Source organism: Amblyomma americanum, chromosome 2 (genome assembly GCF_052857255.1).
Source record: "Amblyomma americanum isolate KBUSLIRL-KWMA chromosome 2, ASM5285725v1, whole genome shotgun sequence".
Taxonomy (NCBI): Eukaryota; Metazoa; Arthropoda; class Arachnida; order Ixodida; family Ixodidae; genus Amblyomma; species Amblyomma americanum.
The window spans coordinates 184,087,124-184,108,327 of NC_135498.1; the positions used below are offsets into that span (position 1 = coordinate 184,087,124).

Genomic DNA, 21,204 nt, shown 5'->3' on the forward strand with positions numbered 1-21,204 from the left:
ATGCTTCCTTTAATACTAATAATAGAAATACCAGAAAGCTGTGTGTTCATAGTTCACCAACTAATATCTTTGTAGCATCTCATGACGGTGTGTGCACTTGTTTATTGCTTCATTTCTCCCATTGTGAAGAAAAGTGCGCAGGTAAGAACTGAAAAGTGCTTTGCTTCCAGTATTGATTGTTACTCTGCAGTAAAATGTTTGTCATGTGTGTGTCTTCTACACTTAATTCTAGATGTTTTCTCAGTGTTTGAACCATTACCTCGGCTCCTTATTTGAACTTGTAGCACTGAAAATAGTGCACTGCAAATAATGTGTAGTCCTGTGCAAGCTTCAGCTAGAATGAAAGAGAACTTTATTCTTTCTGCTCATTAAACAAAATATGCATTATGCAATTTCTTAATAATTGATGAGTAGTTTATAAAACTAAAAAAAGGTTGCTCTTTCAAAGGTGTCATTACTACCAAACTTTTTTTTGTATGTCAAACTGGATTGTTTATTTTATAGTAGGCACCTAATGTAGACACCTAGTGTAGTGTAGAGGAGGTGCCATCGCTAATTTGTGTTTCATGTATCAAGGGTTTTAATTCCATCATTCAGTTGCAGGCATGCTTTCATTTTCGGACAGAACAAGCATTACATTACTTCGTGTCTCACTGCTGTTTTGTACTTTCGGTTGTTTATTGCATTAAAACAGTTGCATACAATGTAGCAAGTGGGTTGTTGCAGGTTAAAACCTTACACTGCATGCTTGTTCTGACCATGTCTACTTAGAAATGCAGGGAGTGCGTTTCTTTTTAAACACTTGCATTTTTTTTTAGCAGGTGAGAACACTAGTGACATTGGTTCTTGTTTCGCACTCGCAATTTTGTGCAGGGCCTGCTGAAAGAAGGCTATGGAAAGCTGATCCAGTGCTACTGCCGTCTCATCGTAGCCAAGCTCAATTTTCACTATAGGGTGAGCCCATCCGTGCCTGGTTTTGGTGCTCTGCTGCATTCAAGTGTGTTCCAAGGTCTTTGTCAAAGAGTTGTCACTTGATCTGGCCGCAGTGTGATTATGATAATTCAAACCTGTTCAACTTCAACTTCCAGCTCATTAGAACTTGTTCATTGGTATTCCCGGCGAGATGATGTGCATTTCAATTAGATAAGATGCCCGCTAATTTGAATGCTTTAATTTGTACAGTGATTCATTTTAACTGGCCACGTAGCAGACCTGACATCTGATTGTGTGGCTGCCTTGAGCTTATGATTATCGCACTGCTGCTGGTGTTGTGTTCATGTGTGGCCTGCCATTGTTGCCCGTGACCTTTACTGCACGTCACTTCTCACAAGTAGTGTTGTTGCTGGCAAGAAGGGTGCAGACAGGAATACACGATTTTTCCTTTACTACTCATCGCATGCTTACAGGAGGTATTCGGAGAACTGCATTGGGAAGAGTTGGGGATAAAATTTAATAAAGGGTACCTTAGTATACCGTATTTACCCGCATAATTTGCGCCCACGCATAATCCGCAAAATTTTACCCGGATTTTTGCAAAAAAAAAGTACTACATGCATATTTGCACTCACTGCTGCGCCAGAACACAAGCACGTACGTGGGTGTGTGCAAGGCAGGCTTGGGAAAAGATCGGCGCGGCCGCGTCGCCCTGTGTGGTTGCGAGTGGCAAGGACACGAATTGTACGCAGTCTACCTGGCTCGCTCGCGGTGGCGGTCACTTTTCCGAACGAACAGTTGCGCACGCGCCCGAATCAGAAACTACCGAAGTGTTCAGTTTGCAGCTAGTCAGCCGAGGCCGCACACGAGGGCGCCATTTTATCAGCCGTTATCTCCTTCACCTCCCATTGCTGGCTTCGCGATTGTGTTGTTGCGTGTCTATTGTTTTGTACTGCGCACGCGCCATCATGCCATCCCGTGCGGTGGTGGTGGTGCAAAAACATTTGTTTAGCAACCCTTAGCAGGAAGCCAGTGATAATGGGGCTATTTGCCCTAACCCGTGCGGAACTACATAACGTGGGGCTGGGTGGGAGTGGAATGCATCTTACATTTGAAGTCAACTTCTTTGGCCATTGAGGGCTGAGAGAAGAGGGTCTTCTTATAGGCGGCAATATAAAGTATATTTTGTGAGTTATGACCTTTACAGACTTTTTTCAGGACATGTTCAGGAAATTTTTGCGTAATGTGCGCACCCCCTTTTTGAAGTCTTAATGAAAAGAGGAAGCGCACAAATTATGCAATTAAATATGGTAGTCTCCAATTTGCTGATTACATTGCCTTGCTAAGTAGCTCAGGTGAACTGCAAAGCATGATCGAGGACCTAGACAGGCAGAGCAGCACGCTGAGTCATCTAAGAATTAATATGCAGCAAACTTAAGTAATGTTCAACAGTCTCAGAAGGTAATAGCAGTTTATGATCGGCAGCAAGGTGCTGGAAGTGGTAAAAAAAACATTTCTTAGGGCAGGTAGTGACTGCAGATCCAGGGCACAGGAGTGTAATAACTGGAAGAGTAAGATTGGAGTGTAAAGCATTTGGCACATACTCTTGGATAATTAATGGCAGTTTACCAATGTCCCTCAAGAGAAAAGCATATAACAGCCGTATCTTACCAGTACTCACCTGTGGGGCAGAAACATGGAGGCTAACGAAAAGTTTAGCTTAAGTTAAGGACAACGCAGCAAGCTATGGAAAGAAAAATGATAGGTGTAATGTTAAAAGACCGGAAGCGGGCAGAGTGGGTGGCGGAACAAAGGCGGGATAATGACATCCTAGTCGAAATCAAGAAGTAGGCTTGGGTAGGGCATGTAATGTGAAGACAAAACAACTGATGATTCGTTGAAGGGCTGCTCCTGGGTTTCTTGAGGTTATCATATTTTAATGAAGCTTATACTGTACAGATGTGGACAAAAGGAAACGGAGCATGCAGTTAGTTGCCTTCTAATATTTTTCATGCGTTGCTTCATTTGAAATTTCTAGCAATGGTATATGCATGCTGCTGGTGTGCTTTAGTGCTCTTTCTCATGGACAAACAATATTTCATCATTTCCAGAAGGGAAGGCAAGAGTAGAATGGAAAAGCATGCTCCATTTACGTTTATCCGCGCCTCCACGTTTTTCTCTTGTACCTGTACATGTTTTCATCGTGCCTGAAATTGATTTTAATGTTTGCCGTTTCTGTGGTTTCTGTGGTCCGTTTTGTGGGTCATGTTGGTAGTGAAAGTGTAGTCATCGGGACAGCAGTAACAGACGTCACTAGTGAATGAGCAGGGGGGAGGGGGGGGGGGGGGGGGGGTGAGTTGTAGGGTATGGCATTTAGTGACTGATTTGAGCACAGAGCAAAGCTGTATTGTCATATCCACTTAAACGTCACGTGTTTATCAACACATGTCAATACCAGTCGGCTGTTCATGGCATGCACTGTCAGCTTTTGTGATATGGTTGCAGCATAGATTATGGGTGTACTATAATCAATGACCATTGGTATTTCTTTAGTGCGAGATCTTGTTCTGAACCTGAAGGTGATTGGAGTTGACTTTCAAGTCCTGCATATTCTTCTGCTATGCAGAATCCAAAGTTTCCAGGCAACCTGACAGTGACAGATGAAGCCCTGGATGACATCGGGGAAGGGGACGTCAATGTTTTGTAAGTGCTCCTTCCTTAAACCAAATTTGTGGTATACTTACTGATTTCAAGTGGCAGTGTTTCTACAAGAATCTGTCTTGTTGCGGGAAAATGTTGCTTCCAAAGGCATGAACTTGAAATGAGAGAATGAATTTCGGAGTGGAAATAGCTGTGAGTAATGGGGCAATCATATGTATTAATAACAATACTTGCAGTACAGTGTGCACTAAGCTCTGAATGCTTTACAGAATGACCATTTTTTACCGAGCATCAGGCATGGAAAGCAACAGTTTTCTTGCCCAGGAGGAAATGTCTTTTGACACGCTTTGTGTATGACATATGAAAGGAGAATCTTGAATAACTCTTTCACTTAAAACCTAATGAGAGAAGTGAATTGCATTCTTATGCAAGAGTGCACTTTCATCTGCATATTCTGTAGTTTGAATTTGCGCATGACATTTCAATGGATTCCCTTTGGCACATGCTTAACTATTACCTCAGCAACAGCTCAGAAATCTTTGATAATCACCTCAGAAATCTGTGATACTGAACTTGCCATAAACATCTGAAGTAATTCACTCAGTCCGTATTGGCATTCAGACCTTAGAACACCTGCCCATTCGTATAAATGGCCCAAGTTTGAATGTAAGCTTATCATTCGACAATGTTGAGAATGTTGACAATGTTGACAATGTTATCATTTGACATGCATATTATTACTGTGTTGGAGTTGAGTTGGGATCCTGGTAGTGCCACATGTAAGCGTGCATTGTCGTGTTTTATCATATTCACAAATCTCGTTTTTGTTTTGTTTTGTTTTTTTTTGTTCATAGTTTGCGAAACATGAGTGTGTATACACCCTCCCAATTTCTTAAAAGCATAGAATTGCTGTCAAAAGTTGTGGATGCTAGGAAGAAATTTTTGTGGATTCCAAGCTACTAGCACCTGGGTGTTACTAAACTGCATCTTTCTTTCTTTTTTTTTTTCTGACCAGCTTTCAGCTGACATGCGAGATGTTTGACTACATGGATGAGATACTGGCTTTGCAGCAGGCAGGTACGTGAAGTGGTTATTTGTTGGTGTCATTGTTATTAGTATCATGTAGTTATTAGTATCATGTAGGTATGCTGTGGATGCTTGTGTGGTGCTTAGAAATTTATATGGTACCAGTTTGAACCAGGTTCCAACCCAGACAGTTTAGTCATTGAAGAGTAGGACTAAGTATTTGATGTGTTCAAAGCCTCCGGTGCGCTGTGATTGAGCAAGATGAAATGGAGGAACTGTTAGAGTAAAAGCTTGATAATTCAAAGATCTGGATAATTCGAACCGCCAGCGCGGACCCGGTCACTGCCCATATAGCTCTACGACATCGTATGCTTGTTAATTCAGGTGTTCGGGGTCTCGCACTGGTTAATTCGAATGGGCTTCTGAAGGGAGGCTGTGTCCAGATATGATAGGCATGGCGAGTGGTCATCCAAATGTCCCTACTTCAACCTGAATTCCGTGGTGCACAGTTGCTCTCCCACCTCTGATGCGCGCGCAACGACAAGCGTGGCTACAAACATACGGCCTCATCTCAAAGAACGGTCACACCTCATAGTTTCGGTTTCACTTTCCTGAGCTTCACGCCAGCCCACGTCAGCCAGCCAACAGAGCCGAGCTGTGCACCATTTCCGATGCAGATTAGCGCATCGCTAGCCTTTTCTACATTTTTTTTTCTTGCCACTTTTGCACCGTTTAGCATTTCCGTGCATGTGGTTGTGTTCTTGGAGTGCGCCAAAACTGCACGAATGTCCTGAGCTGTTCACAGTTTGCAGTTTGTGTGTTGAAGCCTCTTCACACGCAACGCTGCCACTTGTGAGGTGTGCAATGCAATAACGGTGGAGCTCTACTGCTGAGAATAGTCATTGTCGCACCATTCTCATCTCTAATGCAAGCAACCATTGCCCAGTCTTTCACGAAAGAAATTTACCGTGGTGCAAGCTGTTCTTATTAGATTTTTCTGGGTCATTCGATAATTAAAACTTTTGGATAATTAGAACCTTTTTTTCCGGTCCCTTGAAGTTTGAACTAGCTATCTTTTACTGTAGTGCTCTTTAAAGGGATGCCAAAGGGAAATATTAACAGGCACAATAAGCTGCAGTAGACCGACAGATTACCACTCTTGAAAAAAAAAAACTAGCATATTTTATCTGCGCGACAAGGCGACTGCAGTGCTGCAAAAATCACGATCAAGTCCCCAATTTCCTCCGCCTGGCAAAGAAACCGCACGTGCACTGCCTATGTGTGGTTGTGGCCCTGTTCTTTCTTGGGGCAGTGCATCTGCTGCCATGCATCCGCATACACACATGCCCTCTGTGCAGTGTTTGGGTCCCTAGACATGGCACGCTCCAATTCCATGACCAACTCGGGCCAGTGCCGCCTGGCACCCCTCATTCCCTGCATACAGGACTCGAGCCAGCTGTATGACTACACAGTCAAGGTCCTCTTCAAGCTGCACGCCGGTAAGTGGCCCCAGCTCCCTCTTGCATCATCTAAATCTGCAGTATGAGAGCATACAAACTTGCCCAGTTATCTCTCTATCTGCGAGCTCTCGCCTGCCCAGGCCATGTTGCATATTTTATGACAACAGCATAGAGAACAGAACAGAATGGAATACACTGTACATCATAGTTTACTTTTGACCTTTGAACCTTGTCGCCACTGCTTTTCTCTTGTCATTTGCAGCCCTGCCAGCCGACACCCTCTCGGGCCACAGAGAGCGCTTCCTCAAGCAGTTCAAACTGTTGAGTACCTTTTTCACGCTTCAGTTTTTCTGTTTTCTCTGGCTGCAGTCAGTAATCTACAATGCAAACTGAACTTTTTTGGCTGTTATGAATCAGACATGCCGTCTGCTCTTGGGTAAGAAGTAACCGCACATTTTTTGTGGTGTGATTGATTAAATGCTTGTCTAGAAAATTGATAATGAATGCTTAGTTCTGGAGGAGAAAATGCTGGGCTAGGTGGTTAGAATTCATACTGCAACAGTGTCAAAGAACGTCATCATCATCAGCCTGCCTGTACCGACTGCAGTGCAAAGGCCTCTTCCATGCCTCTCCAATTAACCTTGTCCTTCGCCAGCCGTGTCCACCCTATGCCTGCGAACTTCCTATTCTCATCCGCCCACCTAACCTTCTGCCACCCCCTGCTATGCTTAATTTCTCTTGGAATCCACTCTGTTACCCTTAAGGACCAGTGGTTATCTTGCCTTCGCATTACATGCCCTGCCCAAGCCCATTTCTTCCTCCTGATTTCGACTAGGATGTCATTAACCCGCATTTGTTCTCTCACCCACTCTACCCGCTTCCGGTCTCTTAACGTTGCACCTGTCATTTTTCTTTCCATGGCTCGCTGCGTTGTCCTTAACTTAAGCTGAACCCTTTTCGTTAGCCTCCACGTTTCTGCCCCGTAGGTGAGTACCGGTAGGATAAAGCTGTTGTACACTTTTCTCTTGAGGGAAATTGGTAAACTGCCACTCGTGATCTGCGAGAACCTGCCATATGCGCTCCACCCCAATCTTATCCTCTAGTTATTTCCCTCTCGTGATCCGGATCAGCGGTCACTACCTGCCCTAAGGAGACGTATTCCTTTACCACTTCCTGCACCTGGCTACCAGTTGTGAACTCCACATTTGTCCACGTTTGTCTTGCTTCGTTCTTTGTCTCTGTGTTTCGCGCTGTTGCAGTATGTTTAGCTCATGGCATTCTCTGCGTGTAGTGCCTGTCATATTGCTCGTATTGCTCGCTCATGAGTAAGGAAACGGGAAGAAAGGTTTAGGTTGCTTACAGCAGGACACTAGATCAGGATAGCTGGAGGGAAGCAGCACTGAATTTTGTGGACAGGAACTCGCACTTATGCAAATCGTATATTTTATTGAGTTCGACATGCTTAAACATTTGCTTCTGCTGTGCAAGCTACGAAACTCTCCAAGACCATGGGTCAGATCAAAAGACTGTTTTAACAGAGTGTATGTTGTTGAGTTTGAGTATTTTATTGGGCCCTATAGAAATTCATGCACTGGTCATGTATGACTTGGCTTAGGCTTCAACAGCATTTTTTAAAATATAAGGATGGTGACTGTCTTGTATCATTGTTTTAAATTTTGCTTTGCCATCTCTTTCTCCTTTCTTTGATTTTTTGTGACACTCATTTCCCAAACTATCAAGCATGCTTACAAGAATAAAGGTGCCAAAGATAATTTCATTGGTACATGTGGCATGAGCTCATGTTGTCTGACACACCTTTGTTAGGGTCTCTTCAATTTGGCTGCACTCGCTGTACCAATTCTGTGGAGTTCCGCGGCACTGCCGCGAGCATGCAGCGTCAGTTCAAGTGCAGCTTGGCAGTGACTGCTTCCAAAACGAATGGTTGAGTGCAGGCTTGGTCGTCTGCTAGCGTTGGCGTCGCTACCAAATTACAGCCAACTGCGTGTTGCCAACATAAGCGGGTGCCAAAATCCCAAACCACTTTCTTCAAGCAGGAAATCCCAAGGGAGTCCTGCCATGAACCAGCGCCAAGAAATAGTCGTCTCATAGAAGAAAAAACCCAATCACTTTTCCCTTACATTCCCAATAGCAGTGCATATGCTCAAGAGCTACATGTGCGTGTTTCAGGCTGCAGCAATTCTACCTGAACTCGGTGAACCTGCAGTACTTCAAGCACCTCATCCAGGTTCCCCTCCTGCCAGAGGTGAGAGAGCAGAGGAAAGGCAGGGAGGTTAACCAGTAAAATGTTCCGCTTGGCTACCCTGGGGAGAGGGATGAGGGGGGCGTAAAAGAATAAGTAGAGCAATGTGGTCCGTAGCAAGCACGACAAGCAATGACACGCACCCACAGGCTACAGCTGCGGTGGCCTGTGACTTACAGAGGTGAGTCTCCTGCCATCCTCACCAGGGTGGTGCAAAAGGGATACCACTGTTAGCAGGCCTGGCTGTCTGTCAACATTTCGTATGCTTTTTTTTTTAATATGGCAGCATTTAAGTTGTCTGACAAAATTACCAGGTTCTGTGTCACAAAATTCCTTGATTGGTCGAGAGAGGTCACGTGACATTATGGCATCATCGTAACCTCCCCACTGTGGCAGGTGGAAGTTAATGATTGATCAAGAGAGGTAACGAGACCTTGCGAAGTCATGACAAGCCCACCATGGCAGATGTCATTCTGGCCACCAGGTTGTGAGCTACTTGACCCGTGTGGCACATGGCAATGAAACTAATTCGAATAAATTCAATGCGATTGTCACCTGCCCATCATGGTGATGGGCATGAGCCTTGTGAGAGCTCAGGAAGAGCAACCTTGGTCTCACAAGCCCCACCGGTGGCTATGTTTGAAACAGCCACCTGTTGGGGCAGTGACACATCGCTCAACTGCTGCACCATTGCACCAGTGATGAGGACTGCGCCATTATGATGGTTCCCCCATGATCTATGAATGCGATTGAGAGCATTGTGAAGTCAACATCACCTGACCACCACCAGTGAACCAATCATAGGGAACCGCCAAATTTGAAAAATCCTAGGACCCCTAAAATTTGGAAAGAAGGTCCACCCCAGAAAGTAGATTAATGCGGATTAGTTGGGATTGGTGCGTGGATTATGGTGGATTAGATCACTTAACGAGTGACATCTGTGAGAGTGACACACGTGCGTGAGCATTACTTCTGTCCTTATTCATGACTGTGAAATTATGTAAGTGGATTCCCATCAGTAACACATTCTGTTTCTTGTTCGGGAAGTGCGTGGACTCCGCGCTGTAGATTAAGTGTTAATTTTCCATGTCTTTTCCAATAAACTTTCAGTTGCGCTCATCCGTGCGGTCTTATCTTCGTCTTTCGTCAGTTTTGCACTGCACCACTTACAATTAATGGGTCGGACTAATATAATCCCATAGGATAATCCAGTGAAAGATACTCAAATATTCTAGAAGGCATACCATACAAGGGCATACCAAATATGCATACCATACAAGGGCAACGGAACTAGTACCGGCTCGAGTTTTGGCAGGGAAATGACAAGATGAAATTACACGCTCATTATAGACCACACAGCTGGCAACCTAAATGCTGTCACATTTTCTTCTTTTGAGAATGTTGTTAAGAACACCCCCAAGTTTTTTTTGCTTTCTTCATTAAAACTGACATTTTAACTGGCTGATTGGTAGGTGGGAGAGGAAGCCGACACGAAGTTGTTGAGAGCAGGGATGTTATCGCAAACCATGTAGTAGAAGTACGGTGCGTAGGGTGTTATGTCCCAAAGCGGATCACAGACTATGGCAGACACCATAGTCTAAAGTTCCAGATTAATATCGGCTGCCTGGGATTGTTTAAACCGCTTTGACATAGCACAGCAAATGGGTGTTCCTGCTTTTCAACTGTATTAAGGGGGGAGACGGCTCTTAGAGGCGAAAAAATCGCGACAAAAATCGATTTTTCAAAAATGTAATTTTCGAAATCTGCAGCTGTTTCTCTACCACCCTGTGAATTTTCTAATCTCTAGAGCCAATATTTGGGCTGTAAAAGGAGTATAAAACTTCGATCCGAGCTCGCTCTTGGCAAATTTTCGCGCAATAACGGGGCTTTTTCCGAGACGTGCTATTATCGTTTCACTGCAGCGATCGCGGCCATCTTGGTCTCGTTTGGAAGAGCTGCTTTTTGTTTTAAATTTCGCGCAGTTCCTGCTCCGTGGTTGAGCCCAAGCGGTAGCCATTTTGTGGTGTGTTCGCTGGTGCATCTCGAGACGATGTCAACGCCGGCGCCAAAGTTCAGCACGACGCACAGATATGGAAAAAAGAGGAAAAAATCGCTCATTAACAACCTCAAGAAGAGCGCCACGGTCACCTCGAGCACCGCGGACACCACAGGCACCGTGGGTACGCCTCCGCCAGCGGATAGAAGGGACAAAAAAGCCCAGGAGAAACTTCAGGAGATGGCGGCAGCAACAGAGCGAAAGGCAGCATTCTTCGGTGCAATGGGAGACGCCGCAACTGCCCCACCTGGCGACACCTTCTCCATCGTCAGCTTGCGCTTGGTGAACGAGATGCTGTCGTCAGTGAAGTGCAAAGTATGCAACGGCGACGTGTTGATTGAAAAATCTGACAGAGTATGGCCTCGCCGTTAAATTGACCCTGACATGCGAGAACTGTGGCGACGTGTCATCTCGATGGAGTTCGCCGCGTGTGGAGACCGACCAGACAGTGAGCCCGTTCGTGGTGAACATTCTCGCCGCGCGCGCAATGCAGTTAACAGGTAACCAGCGTGCCGCGTTGAATGATATATTTTCGGTGATGAATATATCGCACCGCGGTCTCCATTCGAAAACTTGGCAGAAATACGTCAAGACAAAGTTGACGCCCGCGGTGGACCGTGCGGCTCAGAAGTTGACTTCCGACTGTGCGCGACAGTGATGCCAACTCAGGTCAACGTTTTATCCCTAAAATGAATCCCCAAAAATCTCTAGATTGAAGAAAAATCCCTAGCTTTTAGTTGTTTACTTGTTAATGTGGCGATTACAGCTTTAACAAAGTCTCAACGCAGTTCACGCTTTATGCCATGTCTTGTACATTTTATCAGAGATAAATAAATGTGTGTTAGCCGCAACTGTAGCTTTTTTCCTAATTTTTTGTAGAGTTGCCATGCATAGAAGGTCCACAGAAGGCACCACCAGATAAAGGGGGAGTCAGCGACGCTCTCCTGACACCCCCTCTATCTGAAGTAAAATTCGAGCAAACGACTCCTGTTTCACTGCATCGCCTTTTGAGCTGCTCCTTCAGCAGGCTCATCTTTACGCGCAAAGAACCCTTGCAGCCCTTTGTAAATAGAATGGAGTTGATCCCAAGTTGAAAGAGCTTGCATTGTTTGCTAAGCCCCCTTAATGCATCAAAGTATTTTGTTCAGACAACATTAACAGTCTTTTTAAGATGCAGACAGAAAGACGAACACGTTTGACTTCGTGAAAGTCCCCTTCCCGCCTCAAACAGAACACTCAGAAGCGGTGAAATGGCGTACCTCACCGCCCAGTACTTTATTTATCAAAGTTTCAATCAAAGATCGTCAAACAGTAGTTGGAGCGACTAAGAAATGACATCACGAGAACTTGACATCCTAAAAAATGTAGTCTTGCTAGTTATATAGCAGTGATTCAGACGTAGAGTTGGTAATTACAAAATCAGAAAATGGTTTCTTAAAACTGAGAATATATATGTTGTTTTGGAATTGAGCAGCACGTTGAAACGAAGCGGTCTGGCAAACGTGGAGAATGCTTTTCTTTTAAAAAAAAAAGCTGCACAGATCGAAGCACTTTCTTCAATAACATAAAAACACGTACGATGCAAATGATACTGTATTCAGAAATAACGTAAACGCGCGTGCAGTGTCGATGCTGACGCTTTGAGACATATCTTTCTTAACTCTCTAGAATTATTATATGGCACACGAACAAGGAATGAGACACGCACACAATCTTAAAGTCTTAATCATCGTACATATCTTTGTTCATCCTCTTCAAATGAGGAGGAGTGATCTTGAACTTGTAACAGCAGCTGTCCATCAAGGCTCTTTTTGCGTGCAGCAAACCGCACAATGCTTCTGTTGACAATCTGTTTCTCTGCTTTGTTTTCAGCAAGTTGACTTGCGAAAACACGCGTTCGACAGCGGCGCTGGAGTGTGGCAGGCACAAAAGGTTCTTCATGACACTTGACAGCAAGGGGTACTCTTGTGAACCGTCTCCTTTTTTTCATTTGAGACACTTTGTGCCAGAACTGGCTTGCAGTCAAGTCAGCGTAGTCGCTCAGCTCCATGTTGCGGAGAAGTCGCCATTCCCTGTCCAGTTCATTCAATTCGTTTTCTTTCACTATCAGAGGAAAGGAGACCGCAAGCGACGCGATTGATGGCACTGTCTTTCCCAGGACAACTTTCGGCTCTATGACTCGAAGGTTTTTCATCTGTTCACTTTTTAGGGGGAACCGCAGGTAGATCTGATGAGCTGCTTCAATAAAAAACTCTAAACACCGCAGCCGAAAGTTGTGAACCTGATTATCGTTTAAGCCGTGCATGTTACCGGCTAGTGCGGCAGTTGGCTTTGCTCCGAGGTAAATTTCTTCCAATGGCAGGCACTTGGCTGGGTCTTTGTACCGCACATCGGACAACGCTGTGGCCTCCAAGTAGTCCCGCTTGATGTAGCATTCGAGTATGCATTTCAGCATGGCCGAAACGTTTTCATGGACCAAGTGGATTCTGGTTTCTTCCGACTGCATTTCCTTATTTAGGTTAGTGAAAAAATTCAGGACATACTGAAGGAACTCGAGGTAGAGTTTCGTTGACGGGTCAATCAGTTTTTCCAGAATGGCTTCTGCAGCAAGCAGGCGGTCGTCAGTGGTGGCTTTTTTGAAAAACAAAATCAGGGCAGGCATCTGCTCAAGTAAGCGTGTCACAACAACTTGTAGAGACAGCCACCTTGTTTGGCTTGGTTGCAACAGCTTGTGTGGTTTCACCTCTGCAAGCTTCTGGAATTCTTGGAAGGCAGATGTCTGCTTCGGCGACAAAAAGTAGTTGGAAACATCGCATGCCAGATCCTCAACTCCTCTCGGAAGTGTTTTACATGCATACGAGGCACACAGATGGAACGAATGACCAACGCACTTCATAATGAAGAGTCCTGGAATTTCTGCCTGTAGAAGCGACGCGACGGAATGATGTGCACTCATCATCACGTTCGCTCCGTCGGCCGCAAAACCAATCAAATTTTTGTCGTGCGGAATTTCCGCAGCACTGAACACTGCCTTCAGGCTAGTGTAGAGAGAGCTGGCAGTCGCATCACTGAGTGGTACTAAGTCCAAAAACGCATCCATTATGCCACCGTCGACGTTCATTACTCGGGCGACGAGGGACAGATGCTTCACCGTTGCCTTGCCAGTGGATTCGTCGACTAGAAGGGAGAACTTCTGTTTGCGCAAAAGCTCACAGAGCTCTTCGCGACTCTCCTCTCCAAGTACATTCTTTATGATGGCAGCGCACTTCGTCCGGCGGCAACTTAAGTTTTTTGCAATCTGCGAGTCGTCACACGACGCTTTGACATCAACTAAATGCCCCATGGCATTAAAGGGTAGATTGTGTTCCGTGATAAACGCCGCAAGTCTTATTTCAGCCTCTTTGACAGATTTGTCTACTTGAGTTTGCCCACTTATTGAAGGCATGGATGTCAGCGCGCGGGTCGATTGCAAGCTCGAAGCGCTTTTTTTGTGTTTGGAGCTCGCAAGGTGGCGGTCGATTTCGGATTTTCCCCGTTTGTAATCGGATCTGCATGCTTTGCAGGAAAAGAAAAAGGGCCCTTTTTTACTGGCTGATAACCAGCCTCTGTACTTTGGATCCGCCTCCCATTTTGTCAAATATTTTTGGTCGTATACTTTCGCTTTCTTTTTGCTTGGCTCACCTTCCTCAAAGTCTCCCGGTCCAGAAGTTGCCATCTGACATGCAGCACGTTTGAACGGATAAGGTACGCGGTGAGTGTAAACGTAGCGCGTTGATCCAGACAATACAAGTCAAAACTCAACTTTTTTCTTTCGTAGAGCAGCAGTCACTCGTAGCGGCAGTGATGACACGCACGATTCAACAGTTTGAAAGTCATATGGTTTCGTTTCTCCTCTCTGTGCAGCAGCCGATTATTTCGCGCTGCAGAACTGGTGTCGCCATCTATCGGCTTGGCACAACACCAAAATAGAGGAGGAGTAACCAGGATTTTCCATTGTTTTTTCTGTTTGAAAGTCACTATAATCAGATACGATTTATAAGGCTTCAAAATCCCCAGATTTCACAAAAAGATGCTAAATCCCTAAAGCAAAGAGAAAATCTCGATCTAGGGATAAATCCCTAGGGTTGGCATCACTGGTGCGCGAGCACTTCGGGAAGTTTATAGACCTCCTGCATGTTTGTAAACAAACGAGGTGGCGCTGCAGTCGCTAGCGGGCTCGTGGTAGGCAAAAGGCCAGGAAGTGTCGTTGCGGAAAGGCGTTGAGCACGGGTTTTCAAGGCTTGTAGGCGCATTTTCAGTTTCTGTGAATCACAGCAATGGTTGATGTTTACAGCTTAGTAATTTCTTGAAGTACATCAGCTCGCGTTGGCCACGTGCGGCGTATTCAGAGAAATAGATCGCCACTTTGTATTGTATATATGGTTAGTAGTAAACAGAAAGCGTTTCTGGCGTTGATTTCTACGCTAGGCATTGAATAAAGTAGGAAATTTTCGACACTCTGCTCTAGCCAGAATAATTTTACTTCGGGACAGTAGTGAGAGGATGTGCTGGCGTTCTTTCGGTGGAGCAGACGTGCGCTCACCGTCTGCTGACATACGTAGGTGTCGTGCTGTGCGAAAAGTGGCCCGGGGACAGCGTCGTGTCCCCATTCTCCTCTAGCTGTCCCGCTTAAACGCTGTTTTTATCCGCAGGATCACGCACCAGGCAGGCCGACTTCTCCCCTTGTTAAACTGGTCGATTTGGTGAAAATTTTTGATTTCAGGAAATATTTTCTTTCTTAGCCCTGGGGTGTTCTGTTTCGTGACGAAAAATTATAGCTTAATATTCAGTAGAAATTTATAAAGTACGCTTTCGAGATGAGTGGTCGTCGAAAATTGTGAGGTAATTTCTTTGAGGCTTTCTTTGAGTTCAGGGCCGCATTTCTTTGACCAAAGCGCAAGCGAAGAGGCCAAAAACGAGGAAGTAAACGTTAAGGTTGGTTTTCTGACCTTTCACATTTTCTGCGATTGACATCACTCACACCTTCGTAATTTCGTAACGCATGAAAATAGAATGATTCTATTTGTTGCAAACAATTCCTGAGACGTTGAGGAGTGTAATTTATATCTCGAATTTTTTTCCTACACGTGCAGTATTATGTTCGTTATTTTTGTAAGAAACGTTTTCACGTAACTATGCATGCATAAGTACATGATCATCTAAAAAAAGAAGTAATAGCGTCATATGCAGAACAGGGCTTTGAGAACATGCTGGCATAAAAAATTTGCGCACTTTCTACTCAATTATTTAAGACCTTGAGGTGACTCGACGAGGGTGTTAATTATAATTACCTAAGAACTGCACCAGGTATAGCTAAAAATAAAAGACATTACTGAAACTAGCGTAGCTATTTCATATTTGCACCAAATTTAGTTTCATATCGCGTGCATAAATAACGAAAACACTTTTCATTGCCGCGCCCCCTCTAAATCTCGACACGTCTGTTAGTATCACGCCTGCGGCTGCTTCTTTCCAAACAACCTTCGCGGTCATGGACTGCATCATGAAACATAACACATGCATGAAGCAATGAAAAAGCATGCAGCTTTTAGCACACTTAAGGTACGCTATTCTAAGCATGCCAACGTGGCCGCGCATGAACTTGCCAGATTTCTTTCTACTCGAATCAAATAATTACGTCGGTCATATTAAGAAACACTTTCAAGTAAATATCAAATGCCATAAAACGTGCCATTAAAACATGCTGTGCTATTAACAAAAGAACGCATTCCTTGGGGGCGAGTGAACCTGCCGGCGGGGGCCCCGTGCACACCGGCTCAGGTGATATATGCGTGCGCAGCTACATACGTGCTTTTTTTCTTGCGCAGTTATAAGCGTGCTATGCTGATGTTCAGGTGAATGAACGCAGTAACTTACATGCTGTTAAGTACATTGAGTGGCAGTGCCGATCGACTCCCAGACTTCGTGCTTTACTACCGCGGCCCATTCCCCGTTAGCCAGTTTACTAATGCGGTATTTATCGCGAGAAGCCTATCGGGGCTAATTTAAATTTCCTTTTATGCTACTACGTGGATCGAACAGTGACGCAGCTGATCAATACATGCTGCTTCTGCAGTGCTCAGGCATGATGCAGCCGCCGGTAGCTGCAGCAGCTGCGGTAGGCATCGGCTGGCGGTAGCTGTTTTGCCTACCATGCGAAAGTCGCTGCTGACATCAGCGCCACCGCATCTTCGTGACATCGCGGGGTGAAGGAGGTCCATACAGAGTTGAATTTCGGGAATCCGGGCAACATCGCGGTGTCATTCGATGACTCGTGGATGACACGCGGGCATTCGTCGCACATCGGCGTCGGAACTGTGATTGAACTGTTCACTGGGCTTGTTCTTGACTTTGTTGTTTTCAGCAATTTTTGCGCCGGCTGTGAGAAGGGCCCCAAAGAAGACGACCCAACGTACCCATCGTGGAAGCAGAGCCACATCTGCCAAAAAAACACAAGCAAGAAGGCTGGTGAAATGGAGGTTGAGGCTGCCGTCGTTTTATTTCAGCGTTCCCTGCGGCAACACAAGCTCCGTTATACTACAGTGCTGTCTGACGGGGACAGTCGCACGTTCCCTGCTTTGCAAGAAGCTGAAGTCTATGGATATATTGAAATCCATAAGGAGGATTGTGTAAACCATGTGCAGAAACGCATGGGCACTGCTTTGCGCAACATGGTTACCAAATAGAAAAGGTGCTGCTGGAGAATCACTTGGTGGGAGAGGCAAGCTCACGCAAGATTTAATCACAAAATTGAGCTCATATTATTCGTGGGCACTCGAATCCCATATAGGTGATGTGGAGGCCACGCATAAAGCTGTGATGGCCACCTACCATCATGTGACGTCTAACGACTCCACTTCAAACCACAGCCTCTGTCCGACAGGCCCCGATTCTTGGTGCCGGCAGAATGCAGCAGAGGCCAGAGGCGAAGCAATGCCACCTCACCGGTACAGTCTACCTCCTCATGTCTGCAATGCCTTACTGCCTGTATATCAAAGGCTTTCAGACAGGAGGCTGCTAGAACGATGCCAACGAGGCAAAACGCAAAACAACAATGAGAGCTTGCATTCGATGATATGGTCCCTTGCTAGAAAAGAAAGACATGCCTCTCTCTTCATAGTGCAGGCTGCTGTGGCTGAAGCAGTGATGAAGTTCAATGCAGGGAGTGAAAGAACTGCTGCACATATACTGCAAGAGCTCAGCCTAACGCCTAGCCCCCAGACAACCAAGCGTATGCGGGAAAAAGATCATCAAAGAAAAACAGCATCTGTGCAGAAGCGCAAATCTGCAGAAAATCTTCAGCGCGCAACTCAAAAAGCGCCATTTTAATAACTCTGGTCAGACAGACTACCTTCCAGGAGGTTATTAAGTGTCTGCTGATGCCAGTATATAAATAAATTTGAAGTACTTTGCCATAAACACCACTTCGTTTGTTTTTGCTGTTTTTCTCAAAGTGGAAATTTTGGACTCGTATCATGTCCCAAACTAGCATATCTCAGCAGCTATGGCAGATAGAACCATAATTCTTTTTTTAGCAAGTAGCCATATGTGTAGTCTACAAAATGTTGGGAGAAGAATTTGTAATTAAGGTTCAGAAATTTTTTAATTTGCTCTAGTTTTTGATTGCAAGTTAGGCACTATTTGTACCTTGAGTTTCAATGTCTTTAAAAACTACTTATGATAGTAAAATTAAAAAACTGTTTCCAACATTTTATTCATTTCTGTTTCTAGAACCCAACCAAGTGCAATTTTTAAACTTTTATAATGTGTTTTTTCTCTTAATTGTTCTTATTAGTGAGAAGGGTGTAATTAAGCGTATCTCAATAACTAATGATCCTATCATGAAACCAGTGACATTTTTGGAATCAGCATGAAAAAGTAGTCATGGGTGTGCAATTTGATTAAATTTGGTGCAGAAACAATTTTTTTGTTTAAGAGTAGCCTCCCCCCTTAAAACGTGACTGTGTTGCCGCAGGTATGGAATAGGAGAAGCAATAAAAATGGTCACTTCTTGAGGTAGAGAGAAGAGTGTAGTTTTCTTTTTTTCTGTGTGTATCATACATATAAGCCGAGTGTGATGCATTCCGGTGTTCTGTGTAAGCCGAGTGCGGCGCGGTCCATGTCAGCGGTGTGCGACACATGCTCGCGTTCTATATCTGTGGCACACATGCTCGGAACTTATGTGTCATTTCCCCTCGCGTGTATAAAACGAGCACATATAAACACCACATTCGTCGGTGTTCTTGTGCGGACCCGACTGCCACTCTGCTGACACAGCTAATGATACACTGTGGGCCACATGGACTTGGTGGTAGTCATGCCATTGCCATCAGCCATCGTTTTCATCTGAGGACCTGGGATTATTGCTACTGCCTAGAGCATAGTACCAATTACCTCACTGCAAGTTCAGCTTCGCTGAGGTTTTGTGTGCCAATATATGCTGTACTAAATTATCATAAACACTGCAAGAACCTTGAGGGTCCTTGCTGGGCTCCTTCAGCAGAGCTCTGAAGACTTCATATGTCTTGCAAGTCACACTGAATCTGTACTTGGTTGGGCATTTTTGAGTGGCAACATTTTACCACAAGAGCTTATGTCATTGAGCTTTCATATTATAATGCAGCCAAGGGCATGGGTGACAGAAGCATTTGTAGTGAAAAAAAAAAAAACGGCACATGGCAGTGGTCATTGTACGGCCTCACTGTCAATCTCTTTCTCTGTGGGACACAGAAGCCGCCCAACTTCCTGATCGCTTCGGACCTGAGCTCACACGTGAGCCCCGTGGTGGTCCTGCCGCCGCAGAACGAGACGCCCGAGAACGAGGCAGTGGATGCCACCCTGGTGGACACGTCCATACCACCACCCTCCGAAAAGCTGCAGCATGTGAGTGCAGCCAGCCAGCAGAGTTGAGCGTATGTGCGTGATCGAGTCAGGCCACAAGTTGTGACTTAGCTGCTTCCCTGGGTGGGCAATGAAGAAAAGTTGGTGAGACCGTTTTTTCGACAACCAACTGCTTGGGGATGTGAGAAGTCTATACTGTAACACAGTCCTAGGTGCATCGCTGGGCTACCTGACCGGCGTGTTGTGCTGGTTTCTTGCGGCCTAGAGAACGGCTGCCAATGCCTTCAAAACCTTGTTGTCATTTAAGGAATGTATTTTGGTCTCACTTTGTTTTGTTGTCTGCGTATATATACTGACATGTATTTACACCCTGCTAAAATCCCTTTTGTGGATTGCAGTACCTAAATAAATGGGAAAACGGCACAGAAATTTCTTTAAAGGTTTCCTTGTGCTGTCTAGTAAGGATCGCCCGAGTTTCCATTCCTTCACTGACTTAATTTAGCTTTATTGCATGCATTAGTGATGAATTATACTGAAAATTTGAGCTCTATCAAACTATTTTACAATTTCCAGCCCGTTGACAACGAGGTGTGACTATGTTTTCAGGGTGATTTCAGAAACATTGTGTATGGCATGCAGTTTGATTATGTCAGGGCTGTTATAGATTTTTGTATGCGGATGTGTGGCGATATAGGGAGGCGGGGAGGTGTCGTTAGAAAACATTTACCATATTTACGAGCATAGTTTATGCACTTTTTTTTTTTAGATTAAGGGTTGAAATAGAGGTGCGAAAATTGCACAGAGATTTCACAAACACGCCCTAAAAAAAACTCTACAACAGTCATAACTCCAAATGTGTACATTATATTGCTGTGTATAAGTCAACTCCACAACTTGTCCCTCTCGCTGGGCGAAAAAAAATGCTGACTTTAAATATTAAGTATTAGTCGACGTGTACCCCCCCCCCCCCCCCCCCCCCCCCCTCCTTCCCAACACTCGCACACACACGCGCGTGTGCCCGCCCTGCCCCAGACCCACGCTTTGTAGCTCCCCCGCATGGCACAATGGCGGGTGCGCAGCTCAAAGCAATAAACGCAGAATGATACAATCACACAGCCAGCACTCAGGGGCAAATAGAGATGCAAGGCGATAAAAATGACACCCTCGCATGCGGCCCAGCTGACTAGTCTGGCAAACGGTTCGGTAGTTTTGGATTTTGACGCAACACACGCTCCAGTGGTTACCGGAAGTTTGCTGTCACAGTCGTTTGTACGGGAAAGCGACTGCCGGCTCGAGTGAGCCAGGTAAATGGGCGCAATCGAGTTTTTCTTTCCGGAATGAACAACCTTTTTTGACACCACTCACCTATCACAGCCTGCGCTGTGATGTGGGCACGCCGATCTTCACTAGCCTGCTCTGTACGCATCCGCATGCATGCTGGTGTGCATGTGCATCAAGGAGCACAAAATATGAGAGTAAAATCTTTTTTAAAAATACGGGTAAAAATTTGGGGGTGCACAAATTATGCATGGGCATAAATTACATAAGTCAATGCAGTACTTCTTTTGTTTTGTAGTTTGTCATGCTTTCTTACTGGCATTGAGTAAGGGTGCAGCATCTACTGTTTGCCCCTCCATGGTTTGTCACATGGTTAGCATCACTTCTTGCACAGTGCTTGCATCCTTGCAGCTACTAATTTGCCCCTGCTCCTCTTGTTTGGGTCTGTTGGGCTTATATATCCCAGCCAGTGAGAGTAGGGAGTCTGTTTACGTCGAATAAATGATGGTGACCTCACAGTGATGTCTGCTTTGAGATTTCGTTTCTGTGCTGATCTGTGGCCTGCACCTCCATTGCAGATGTTTGGCGCTGCGGGAGATAGGGCTGACGTCAACAACTCAAGCGATGAGGCCGAGAAGTGAGTGCCTTTA

General features: G+C 45.2%; 1 protein-coding gene across 1 annotated transcript in view; it reads left to right on the forward strand.

Moving 5' to 3' along the window:
- The window catches only part of Hip1 (Huntingtin interacting protein 1), an 85,342-nt gene that overhangs the window by 17,033 nt on the left and 47,105 nt on the right, over nucleotides 1–21,204 (forward strand). Inside the window, exons 5-12 of the mRNA XM_077655588.1 lie at nucleotides 874–954; nucleotides 3,560–3,636; nucleotides 4,610–4,671; nucleotides 5,979–6,119; nucleotides 6,343–6,400; nucleotides 8,268–8,343; nucleotides 19,166–19,318; nucleotides 21,133–21,191. Of these exons, the coding sequence (XP_077511714.1) occupies nucleotides 874–954; nucleotides 3,560–3,636; nucleotides 4,610–4,671; nucleotides 5,979–6,119; nucleotides 6,343–6,400; nucleotides 8,268–8,343; nucleotides 19,166–19,318; nucleotides 21,133–21,191 (707 nt within the window). The remainder of the gene's footprint in view (nucleotides 1–873; nucleotides 955–3,559; nucleotides 3,637–4,609; nucleotides 4,672–5,978; nucleotides 6,120–6,342; nucleotides 6,401–8,267; nucleotides 8,344–19,165; nucleotides 19,319–21,132; nucleotides 21,192–21,204) is intronic.